This window comes from Capsella rubella, unplaced genomic scaffold (assembly GCF_000375325.1).
Source record: "Capsella rubella cultivar Monte Gargano unplaced genomic scaffold, Caprub1_0 scaffold_6, whole genome shotgun sequence".
NCBI classification, from domain to species: Eukaryota; Viridiplantae; Streptophyta; class Magnoliopsida; order Brassicales; family Brassicaceae; genus Capsella; species Capsella rubella.
In genome coordinates this window covers 6,004,069-6,016,155 of record NW_006238918.1, presented here as the reverse complement: position 1 = coordinate 6,016,155, position 12,087 = coordinate 6,004,069, and the positions used below count along the sequence as shown (strand labels likewise).

Here is a 12,087-nt window from a genome sequence, read left to right as displayed (position 1 = left end):
GTTGAAGATTATGTATCAGGATTTTTCAGCACTGATTTGTGGAGAGACAATTACGAGCAGTCCATACATCCAATGAGAGGCCCAAAATTCTGGATGACATCAACGTATCGTTTGGTAACAGCACCACCAGAGCCTATACAACTTGGGAAGAAAAAGAAAAATAGAAAGAAGAAGTATCAAAGGATTAAAGGAAAACACGAGTCACCAAAGAAGAAAACAATAAAAGAAACACTTGGAAGAAAGGGACGTATTATACGTTGTTCGTCTTGCCGTGAAACTGGCCATAATGCAGCTGGGTGTATGAAATATCCAAGAGAAAAGAAAAAGAGACAAAGAACTACTGAGGTAAAATCCACTTTTTTTCAATTCGTTTCTGGTTCGTTTAGTAAATTGTTTGTGTTTATTTTTCAGGTCGGGTCATCATCGTCTCAAGTACCAGATATAGTATCTCTCACGCAACCATCACAAACAAGCTCCGACATGGTGGTTCATGAGTGAATTTAATAAGTACTATGAACGTGTTCCTTTAGTTTAGTTTTGCATGAATGACATTATTTGGAGTTAATTTTATTCTGGTGATATTTTCTTTGTTTTTTGTAAACATGAGCTTTAATTCTCTTTTTCTTTCAATTAAGTTGTTGACCAAAAAAACTATTAGATTCCTTTTGTTTTGCAATGCAAAAACAACTACTTAGAATCACTTGTTGGCGTTCAAAAATTATAATTATATATATTCTGGGTTTATTGATACAATATAAACTCCAAGGATTGGAGTTCTTTATATATTACGAAGAAGAAGAGTTAAGAAAATTGTATGGGATTAACGTTTTTTGGTTTATTAAACGCAGTCGTGATATTTAAAAAACGCTATTACCGGTTTAGTATGTGTAACCACACTTCATAGTCGCAGTGTTGCAATTGAATGATAATATTTAGTTTGTGATGTTTAATAGAGAAATAAATTATTGATGGTGTTTAGAAAAGAGGCAAAAAGTACATGGTGTATATCAAAGAAGCAGTATAGTTGAGGTAGCTAAGAAGAGTCGACCCGTTTACAAGTAGATAAGTTGGTTTTTTTTTTTTACTTCTTGCGTGTTTGTTTGTTACCTTGTCTTGAGGATTAGAGAAGCTAACTTGGTTTTAAGCTTAGAAGCTCTATTAAATTTGACCTGAGGTCATGGAATAAGAAAGATTACCTCTTTCTTAGTTTATGTGAACCTTCAATATCTCATCTTTTTAGTTTGATTATCTTGGAACTTTGAGAACGTATTCTTTGAATTAGTTTAGGAGCTCAATATCTCTTACAATCACAGAAATGTTACATTAATTAGTATAGGAGGGAGAGTTTTATATGTACAAGATGTGGACTAACAAGAATAATTTATAGAGTGGGATGTGTGTTTTGGAGACGAGAGGTGAGAGCTCCAAAGGTTTCTTCACTGCAGGGGATTGTTTGTTTACTCATTGGGTGATCAAACCCAAATTCATCCTCTGCCTTTCTTAGTAGATCATGAAACGATGGTTGGCTCAAGAACGATATTGGACTCACATGTCTCTTCTTTTGGCTTTCCCCTACGTACATTGCAAAGTATCCATTTGGATTTTGGAACATCAGTAGAACTTTGAGGTTGCAAACAGTTTCGCTTGCCGGAAGAATTGCACTGATTGCAGCATACGAGGAACTCCAAAAGCCATGGACTGTTTGATGGGTATGTGTTATCTTTTTCCTTTTTTTATTTTGTATTTAGAGATGATTGCAGAGAGAAAGATCTTCCTGTTTCCTGAAAAAGATATGAGAACTTGAGAAGTTCTTGTGTGGTTTGAGGTCTTGGGAACTTCTTTTTACAGATTTATACCACTTTAAGATAACTAATCTGTCTTTTCGGACTCATAAAAAGTGCAGCCAATATGTACGGTTTTTCAAGTCTTGCCCAACATTTTGATCTCATAAGGCCCCATCTGATGGTAGGGGTTGGATGAAGTAGCTGACGTTCTTGCAGAGATATATCCTCATGGATGTGACAGCCTGACAGGTCAGTCACACTTACATTTCAATCAAATTTAACTTTCCATCCCAAGATTACGTCCTTTGAACATGAATGTGTCATTCTTGGTCTCTTGGTAGGCAACTTAAGGTCCCGCCACATAATTAAGAAACCAAACCTGCTAATGTATTATTATAGACAAGATAAGGTTGCAATATCTCATTTTTCCTCTTTATTAATTATAAAGACACTGAGAAAACAAACCCTTGTGAAGTGCATCAAATTTTCATTAGCTTAGCTTTCATTGTTTCTCATCTATCTATCTGGAAAACAAAACCATGTGAAACTATGTTCTTGTATGTCCCATGCTTGTAGACCACAGTTTCATTGGTTGTAGGGTGGTTTTAACTCCTTCATTGATCTATATATACATCCGGAAACAGAACCAAGGCTTTATATTACCAAGTAGTAAACAAAATCCAAGGCTTGGTTCGGAGCATTCAACTTGTTATCGTTAATCCATCTTCAGTCTACATTTTCAGAGAGTAAATATGGCTTTGGTGAGAAGTTTCTTGGGTGCAAAGAAGATTCTGAGCCGCTCTGTAACAGCTACAACACCAAAAGGGTTTCTTGCAGTGTATGTTGGTGAGGACCAGGTCCAGAAGAAGAGATATATGGTGCCACTCTCATACTTGAACCAGCCTTCATTTCATGCTCTTCTCAGTAAATCAGAGGAAGTGTTTGGGTTCGACCATCCGATGGGCGGCTTAACGATCCCTTGTCCTGAAGATGCCTTCATCTCTGTAACTTCTGCGCTACAGGGAAGATGATCCGAAAAGAAAATAGATCTAACATTATTTAGCTCGAGTTAGAGATATAATTTATTCAGTGTAAACATATCAACCTTTTTCCTCAAAGAAAAGAGTTGTTCAAGTAGTTACAGTACTCAAATGTGAAATGCCATTTTTTGCGTGTGAGAAACAATGGTGTTAATGCGAATTGCAGAAAGTTTTCTAAAAGCTTCATCATGCTGTCGTATTTCATTATATATAATGTATATATCTCGAGGATTTGCTTATATCTTCACTAAAAGTTTCTCTTCTTCTGTTAATTTAACTCAATCTTAAGATTGTGATTTCAGTTATCTCACTACACAAAAATACAAAAACCTAGAAGATAGAACCAGAGCAGTTCTATCCTGTAAATCTCAGTTTAATGCCCGGTCCTCTTTTGCTATAGCGTTCTGCTGTGTAAAACACTAAAAATGTAACCACAAAAACCATGTGTACTAGACTATTGTGCTTTAAAATTGTAACCACAAAAACCACTCTAGGTGATTTGCAATGAAAACATGTGTACGACTATTGTGCTTTACAATTTTCATGCTATAAACTTTGTTTTGCTTTCCCATCAGCGAATTCTTCATCTACTTCACTCTCATAACTCAGTATGGCACCAAAGGTTTCGTGTTGCTGAGCTCATCTTCATCAGTCTCCTCATCATAAGGCACGAGAGGTTTCGGTTTGGCCTCTTCAGTCTCGTCACTCTCAGAAATACAATATGGCACCAGAGGCCTCGTGTTGCTGAGCTCATCTTCATCGGTCTCCTCATCATAAGGCACGAGAGGTTTTGGTTTGGCCTCTTCAGTCTCGTCACTCTCAGAAATACAATATGGCACCAGAGGCCTCGTGTTGCTGAGCTCATCTTCATCAGTCTCCTCATCATAAGGCACGAGAGGTTTCGGTTTGGCCTCTTCAGTCTCGTCACTTTCAGAAATACAATATGGCACCAGAGGCCTCGTGTTGCTGAGCTCATCTTCATCAGTCTCTTCATCATAAGGCACGAGAGGTTTCGGTTTGTCCTCTCCATCTTCAGGATCAGGAATCTTAGGCTTGCTCTTGACGTTGATTGTAAAACGAGGGGTCATATTGCTTTTCAACCGTATAAGACTTTCTTTCTCAAGAGCACTGTTGACGATTTGATGCGAAATCTGAAACATAAAGAAAATGGCTAAATTAAGAAACAAGCAAAACGTAACAATGAGATAAACTACCACGAATCAAAACACAAAGCAGATTACCACATGAGGTCGTGATTCAGTCTTTTTGGGCTTATTCTTTATTGCAAAGCTAGATTGCTTTTTTGATGCTTCTAGTGCATTGACCTCTGCTTTGAATGATCTCACAAGCTCTTCCTCATCAACATTGTCAACATACTCAAGATACTGAATATCATCAAAATTATCCTCATCTTCTTCATCATCACTCCCACCTTCGTAACCCAAACCAGCCCTCTTCTTACGCACCATACCAGTTAATGGATATTTCCTCCCTTCACCTTTGGGACCTAATCCTCCTTTGATGGGGTCGAAGCCAAGCGAGTCCATGATCGCATTTGCTTCCTTCGAAAATCTCTTAGCGATCACCTTCCAGCGTTCTTTATTCAAGAGATTCGTAAACACATAAATCAAGAATTTTGTTCTTAGATTCGAACTAACAGCCTTCTAAAAGAACACACATTAAAGAAAGTATTCACTTACCAATCTCTTTCTGATCTTTCTTGCTTTGATCTTTCTCATTCTGTTTCACCATGGTTGCAGAAGATTCACGCAGGAGGAGTAAGCAATTGATGAAAGAAAAAGAAATCGGAGGTTAGCCAAGAAGATGAAGAAGAAGATGAAGAAGAAGATGAAACGAGAGAGGAAGAAGAAGAAGAAGATGAAACGAGAGAGGAAGAAGAAAGCTAACAGAAGAAAAAGTGAGCGCCTTTGTTACGAAACAAAAAATTGAATCCAAGATGATATTAAGCTATATGAATATGGTTAAATCCGGTTTACCCTATTCTGCATTTTATTTGTAATGTCGGTGACTATTGCGCGGTTCTTAGAAAAAAACAAATTCAAAAACGTTCGGGAAACTCAGATTCTAAACTTAAGCAAGAAGGCCTGGCCCGGAGCTAAAGCCCAACAAAGGCTTTAGGCAGGAACAGAACATTATAAGTTTAGGGCCAATAAAATATTGAAACTTCATTTAGTTTAGTGGTTTAGTCCAAGCTTTGTTAGAAATTGGTATTCAGTATTCACAATAAAACAGAGTTTAACACTACTTCCTTCTTGGTGTAAATCTTATCCCTCGATTTAATACAAATTTGGTGTTTTACTTTTTAATACAAATCAACTTTTATTTTTGGCTTTACCTAATTTTACTATTCCATAACAAAATGAAATAATCAATCTAGTCGAATTCTGTTTACTAGAAGAAACATATCTAAGAAAAGGATCTACATACATTATTCAATTGATACATTAAATTTTAAATACATACAATATATAGATTTATGTATAATCCGTCTTTTTGTATAACTAAGGAAATTAAACTTAAAAATACATAAATCTGACTTTTAAAAGATTGATTGGTGGCAACTTTTTAAGCATTTAGCTTTATAATCAAGAATTTTATTCATAGACTATATTAATAGAGATTATAATCATTGACTCATCTTTCCACAATTGTTTACTTTACAAGTAACAAAAGGGGTTTGGTTTTATCTGATATCCTTCTTTATGTACAACTCTCTTCCTTTTGGCAGTATCGTTTAGACTTTGACGGCAGTGACAATCAAACAGAGCTCAAAACGGGTGCACTCTGTTGCATTGTGGCCTCAAGGCCATTGGTTACTACCAAATCATCACCACCCCGCACCGGAAGGGATATTCCTTCATTGAGTCAAGATGATACCCTGCAATGGCCGACTAGTTTCAGCTTCTCACCTGCTGGATATACTAGAGATGGTTTGGACCAAGATATGAGCGATGAGGGTCACGGTTTTGAATTGTACTCAAGCAGCAGTAGACAGAGAAAAAGTCTGGAGTTCAGATTTCAGCAATCGCCAAGATGGGCTTCAACATCGTCTGCTTCTGGTGGGAATGAACAGAAACCCTGCATTGTTAATAGCGTACCAACAAGACCAACTAGCTCAAATCCTCAATGCTCGAAAGAGGTAAGTTATTTTTCTTTACATTTCCAATATTATTCATGATTTCATCTTTGGCTGAACCTTGTAGCTCTTGCTATGACTGTGCCTCAGGAGAATGGTTTTGATAGAGAAAGTACAGCCATCTCAACGAGTTTTAGGTCTTTACTGTCTCTCTCTGAGTCGTCTGTCCCATGGGAGACTCCAAGCAAGCAGCCTTTTAACCTTCCTCACTGCTCTTACTCTCAAGTCTTCTGCAACCCGGTTTCAGATATAGAGAATCCTGAACCTGATAATAACCAAGACGACTTATCCACAAATCCTGACTCCAGTCTTCTGATGTCCATGAGAAACCATCAAGTCTCAGCGGTAGATGAAGCATCAACAAACTCAAATAGCAATGACATGATGCTGGATGTAGAAAGATCCACTCAAACAGAAGTCGAAAACCCAAAATCCAAGGAACCAGATTCACCAACATAACATAGATGCGGGGTTTGCAAGAAGCTTTTATCTCAGAAATCTCCATGGTGCCCATACAAGATACTGAGATCCAGAGACATGCCAGCAGCTGGTGTTTTCCCCTGCCATCACGTCTACCATTTTGAATGTCTAGATAAAGTGACTCCAACGGCTCAAACCCGAGACCCACTTTGTCCTGTTTGCTCAAACACCATCGGAACAATGGAGCAGCCGCTGATAGCCCCTGAAACATTGCAAATGGCCCTGAGATCTCTAAGAAGAAGCCACACAGCTCTAAGGTCAGAGACAGTAACGCCAACTTGCAACAACAACAATCAAAGAAGACACATTAAGAGAAGAAGTCAGAGATGGGAAAAAATCAGCTGCTGTCTGAATATAAGCTTCTTATCTTCCTAGAATCTAAACATGACTTGATTTTATTAGGTTCTTCTATATAACTCTTTACTTGCATCTAATCGTTATTTTAACCTCTGAGAGTGTTTAGGAAACTATAAACAGAAGCAATAGACTTTGTACTCTGTATTGCAGGCTACAAAGAATTACAAATTACAAGTTAATTAGGAACAACAAGTATTTGTAATCATCTGGCTGGTAAGAACAAAACAAAGGGAAAAAAGAAAAATATATATATATAATTTCTCAAATCGAGATTGAAAGAAACAGCAATGAAGAAGTTTTGAAAACTTAATATACCAGAATCCACAGATTCGGATCATCAGTGGGACGGACCAAAAACAAAACAAGAAGAAACCTTGAAATCAAATTTAAAAACTTTCAAAAACACATATGTATTGTTGGGGTTGATAAAGCTCGCAGTAGCCATCACAGCGCCGAGTAAATCGTACGCTCAGGCTGCAAGCAGTCTTTATCGCAGAAAACAAAGGGCAAATGACAATTAGGCAATTCGAAGCTAACCCGTAACCGGAGCAGCCGACCATACCTTCCAAAAGGAAGGGTACTGGGGTTGCTCTTTGGCCGGAGAAGATCTAAAACCCTAACGATTAACCCTTTTTCTCAGCTCAGATAAGATCAAGTAGTTTTGAAGTTCATTGTAGCGTAGTTGCTCGAGTTTTATAATGCTTTTACCCTAATCCACTAAATTACTGAACTAACTACCCTCGTAGAAAGAGCAAATATAAATCTGTGCCAAAACTGTGCAATTATTATTAAGAAACCTCACAGGTCCTGGAAACAACAAATATAAATCCTTATATTTATAAAATAGGAGTATTTACACCTATTTTAAATATAAATCCTCTCAAAGAAAAGATTGACTTACAGGAAAAAATGATGGAAAAGAAGAAGAACAAAAGAGAGACTTGTGCTGTGTGTGGTTTACAGAGGATAAGTTGTAGACTTTTGCATTTCATTATTCTTTTGCGCATGTAGTGCCTGAGACAAATGGACTGCTGCTCGGTATAGAGATGACGCGAGCTGTGCCCATGCCGGTTCAGTACCACCTGCAAACATTCCACCAAAGGAAGATGCAGCATTCAAAGTTATTGACAGAAACCAAGATAACATCATATGAAACATCGGGATTCATTCTTCTCGTGATTGAGAGTGATCAAAAGTAGTGAGTGAGGAGGAGAAGAAGAACTCAAACCTGCTAGTCCAGCACAGGCTGATGAAAGAACTATCAACTATGACAGGTGGTGCCTGCATCAATACAGAAATGAAGAAACATCAATTGACTAAACAATTTACTGGTTTCTTTACAGGACGGTTTATGTATGAAACAATCACGAATTATGAAAAGAAGAGAGCATAAGATTTCTGTATCTTTGTTGATAACTTACCCCAACAAGAAAATGTAACCACATGGGTCCTTTTATCCACTTGCGGAGAATGGCATTGCTGTTTGCACCAAAAGAGCATTAAAATGAGTTACAAATAGATAGATGCAAACTCTTTTTCGAGCAAGCTTTAAATCTAACTGCTACCACTCTTAACTAAAACATAGCTAGAAAACAAATACTGATAAAAGAATGTCGACTGTTACAGCAAGTTCAACATAATCTAGACAACCGAGAATCAAATGCACTCAGAACAGACTAGGAAAACAATAGTAGCTTTTTAAACATTCTGACACACTGCCACCACTCTTTGTTTCTTCAAGTCATACAAAATCATAACTTGCGCAAATTAGAGGGTGAAGTTGGTTATACAGGCAGACACCAATATAAGAAACCAATCTCAGAGAATTAAAAGCAATAATCACAAGAGTATAACAACTGAGATAACAATCAATGAGGGTTTAAAGTCAAGAGAAACTCTCGTACCATGGTTAAATCCAATAAATGCACTTGCAGTACCACCAACTGCTGATCCAATCTAGAAACATCAAAAGTAGAGCTTTTTAAGCTAAAAGATCTGAATATGTCTTCAAGAGATTCAAACATCATGAAAGAGACATACCATAGAAAAGCTATCCCTGATGAACGGAGCCACGGTCCATTCACTGGTTTCCTGAAATCAATCACCTTCCAATTCTGTAAAAGAACTAACTTTGCTTTGTTTATGAAAAATCAACTCTTTTCCTCTGCTGTAGCAATCTGTGTATGAAAAAAATTCATGCTAGATGGGGAAAAAATACCAAATTTTTCGTAAGAGGGCCTGCGCAATGATGGCATCTGATTTCGATCTCATGCCCAGAATCATTCATTTTCTTCGCAAGATGAAGCAGAGCTCGAGAAACCCAAATCGGAACTTTCCTTTGTTTCTTCTCTTCTGTGTTTTGGGTCGTAGGGTTTATACTCTCGTCACTATTGCCTTGTTCCTCAGTTCGACAAAGAAAGAGAACCCACCGATCACCTGCGGCCACAGCTTCATATCAATAGGATCTAATCAGTCGACACGTCATCTTAAACAAACCGAGCACGTACCGGTGTCCAACCTTGATCTGTGGAGAAATTTCAAATTAGATAAAGAATCTTTTGGACCGGTCACAGAACCGGTTTATTCTGTTCCATCTATTTTTAGGTGAAAGGTGTTAAGTTTTTTTGAGCTTATCCAAAGTTCTTTTCTTTTAATCAATGGGGAATCTTACTTCTCCATGTTCCCAAAGGGTTATAAACAACTTTAGAAATAAATGTATTGTAAACGAATATAGAAGAAAGTAAACGAACAAAAGAATGTATAAACTGAAAAGTAAGAAAAACAAGAATGGATACTACCAACTACTTGCAACTAGACGATCAATCTTTTTATAAGAATGGTACGAGAGATGTCGAACATAGGCAAACCAGTGGCGGTGCCATCGTCTCTTTTATTTATTAATCAAAAAGCACAAAACTGCTACATTTGCTGCTTTCGGTTGGATGCAGACAACACAGTCATTGTGGTGAACACAAAAACTCTCAGAGATTCTCCTAAAGTCTTTTGTTGTTGTGCTTATAAGAATCCACACAGTTCACTTAAATATCCATAAAAATCACATATAAAAAACGAGACTAATAAAAGTGGAAAGACACAGACCCGAATAGTCTTTTTTTTTTTATGGGGGGTTTGGGTTGAGATGAACAAAAAAACGATTCTTGAGTTGAGAATGCGACTCACCAAGCTTTCTTTAGTTTTAGATTCTCATATTCTCATTCTCTGGAATCTCATGAACCCACTTTTACTCTCCATTTTCTCTCCAAAAGAATATAATTCCGCGGTCATTTCCCGCTTCTTCTTGATTTATGTATCCAATCCTCTCTTGTTCGATTGAGCGAATCACAATCCCACGATGCAGCCCATGTGTTGAATTATGCTACCTATGGAAGATCAAACAGTTTAAAGTTAGTAAACAAGAACAAGAATCTGTCAAAGGGAAATGAACGTACAAGGAAGAACATTTGGTCTGTATCACTCTTTTTTTCTTTCAACGAGCAAAGCAAAGAAACAGGGGAAAGACTAACTTAGTAAGCACAGAGTAGTATAACATAAGTAATCACAATTTAACAGTTATAAAATAGGCGATAAGATATCATAAAAGGAGTTAAACTCTAGTTCTGCAAAAACATATGGCATCTGATATCATTAGCAGATATCATCAGCTCAAAACCTGGAACAGGCCCTGCTACAAAAAGCATACTCAAAATTTGAACTTTTCTGAAACTACATCTGATATAAAACAGAGAATTATCTATAAATATCTAGTAAAAGTAAAATTTAATCAAAAGAGTTCAACACAGATTTTGCTTGGTTTAATTTGCTTTTGATGGTATTCTAATCTTCATCAAATAGACTTTTAAACCTTGCAGCACATAATGTGATTATGTGAAACCTCTCTTTGTGGAAGCAAAATATAAATTTCACAAAGTCTAATATGAGATTACAAACCAAATTAACAGGTGAAGGATTTTGGCTTTAGTTTGCAAAAAGCAACGAAAGAGATGTAGAGATTCAGATGGTTTAACATTTTCATTTTGTTGTAAAACAGTAAACAAAAAGTATCACTCTGTTTAGTATGAATCTTATAACCCTTATGAATAATGCTGCTTTAAACCGATTCATTAACCAGGTCGATATAGTTGATCAGTGCTAAACAAATTTATCAGTATTGCTATGTTTGCGATTGCAGATTCTTAGATTCATTAAGATCAGTACAGCTGATTTGGGCCACAAAAACCCAACCAAACTTGTCTTGACGATATTAATCTTAATTCTTCATATGTATCTTCTTCCAACAACATCATCCTCAGCTGCCACTTGTGTTTTTGTAACGATGCTACTACAATTATATCATCTACCTCTCTTGCTGGGTGGGAACCCTTAACACGGATAAGTGGAGAAAGAAAGAAAAAAACTATTGTAGTTATAGATGAGGTTTCTTTTGTTCCCTGAGCACAAGAGTAAAAACTTTCAGACTAAATTGCAAATTGTATAAATCACAGGAAAAAAAGTAAAAATAATGATTGAGAAATATTCAGAGATAGAAAGTCTCAGCAAATAACAAGTTCAGGCCAGTAACTGATGAGTCTGAGAAGATAGGACCGGACCACTCAATCGTCCCCAAAACCTCCAATACACCGTCTATGCATCCTCTCACCATGGAAATCTCGGCATACCAAAGCTCCAAAATGTGTTGAGGACCTTGAGGCCGGGCTTCCCATAAGATGGCCATCCTCTCATTAGAGTGGATCAACATTTTGATGATATCAAAACCAGAGTGTTGCTGCTGCAGCTCTTCCAAACCATGCACTTCCTTCCAATCCAACTGAGATGGAAAACGCCATAGTATTTTCCCGCCGGTACCACGGCAGAAAATCGTGTCACCAACAGCAAAAAGCCAATTGCTTCTATTTTCTGGGTTAGACTCTCTTCTCCCGTCTGACTCAAACGCACATTCAGTTGCTGAGAAGTTAAATATTTGACCATCTTCATCCACCGCGTGAACATGCTTGTTGTTGTCCGTCACCACACTTTGTCGGATTTTGAGGGGCATCTTAGGCGTAAAGACAGACAAGAACTCCCAAGTATCGGTTTGGAGATCATATACCTCTACCCAGTTTGAGGAATCAGCGACATCCCAGCACCCTCCAAACACGTAAATCTTCTTCTCGTCTATCAAGCTTGCCGATGCTCCGCTTCGAGCCATCTTCATGGGCTTAAGGGGGCTCACAGTGTGATCGGTAAAGTCAAACAAAGTGACTTCCGATGT

The 12,087-nt window shown here is 37.5% G+C and overlaps 4 protein-coding genes and 2 pseudogenes across 6 annotated transcripts in view; 4 read left to right on the top strand and 2 right to left on the bottom strand.

The window, feature by feature from the left end:
• The window catches only part of LOC111829905, a 1,924-nt gene extending 1,889 nt beyond the window's left edge, over window positions 1-35 (top strand). Inside the window, exon 3 of the mRNA XM_023779945.1 lies at window positions 30-35. Coding sequence (XP_023635713.1) covers window positions 30-35 — 6 coding nt within the window. The remainder of the gene's footprint in view (window positions 1-29) is intronic.
• On the top strand, window positions 26-569 carry LOC111830099. Its single transcript, XM_023781228.1, has 2 exons — window positions 26-345; window positions 412-569. Exons 1-2 carry the CDS (start codon window positions 73-75, stop codon window positions 496-498), a joined length of 360 nt encoding a protein of 119 aa, XP_023636996.1. The 5' UTR covers window positions 26-72; the 3' UTR covers window positions 499-569.
• A 944-nt stretch (window positions 570-1,513) lies between these two features.
• LOC17881869 (auxin-responsive protein SAUR21) lies at window positions 1,514-2,964 on the top strand. Of its 3 annotated transcripts, none has more exons than XM_023781231.1 (3): window positions 1,514-1,709; window positions 1,970-2,033; window positions 2,528-2,964. In XM_023781231.1, the coding sequence occupies exon 3, from the start codon at window positions 2,537-2,539 to the stop codon at window positions 2,813-2,815; it is 279 nt and encodes a 92-aa protein (XP_023636999.1). In that variant the 5' UTR covers window positions 1,514-1,709; window positions 1,970-2,033; window positions 2,528-2,536; the 3' UTR covers window positions 2,816-2,964. The 3 variants fall into 3 exon arrangements, with proteins under 3 accessions (XP_023636999.1, XP_023636997.1, XP_023636998.1); XM_023781229.1 differs by having other exon boundaries at window positions 1,904-2,033; XM_023781230.1 differs by having other exon boundaries at window positions 1,899-2,033.
• A 2,439-nt stretch (window positions 2,965-5,403) lies between these two features.
• Window positions 5,404-7,023, top strand: LOC17881873 (annotated as a pseudogene).
• Window positions 7,024-7,578: 555 nt separating this feature from the next.
• LOC111830098 lies at window positions 7,579-9,220 on the bottom strand (annotated as a pseudogene).
• A 2,132-nt stretch (window positions 9,221-11,352) lies between these two features.
• LOC17882523 (F-box/kelch-repeat protein SKIP6) lies at window positions 11,353-12,024 on the bottom strand. The gene has a single exon (XM_006289781.2). The coding sequence runs from the start codon at window positions 12,022-12,024 to the stop codon at window positions 11,353-11,355; it is 672 nt and encodes a 223-aa protein (XP_006289843.2).
• Between the last annotated feature and the right edge of the window lie 63 nt (window positions 12,025-12,087).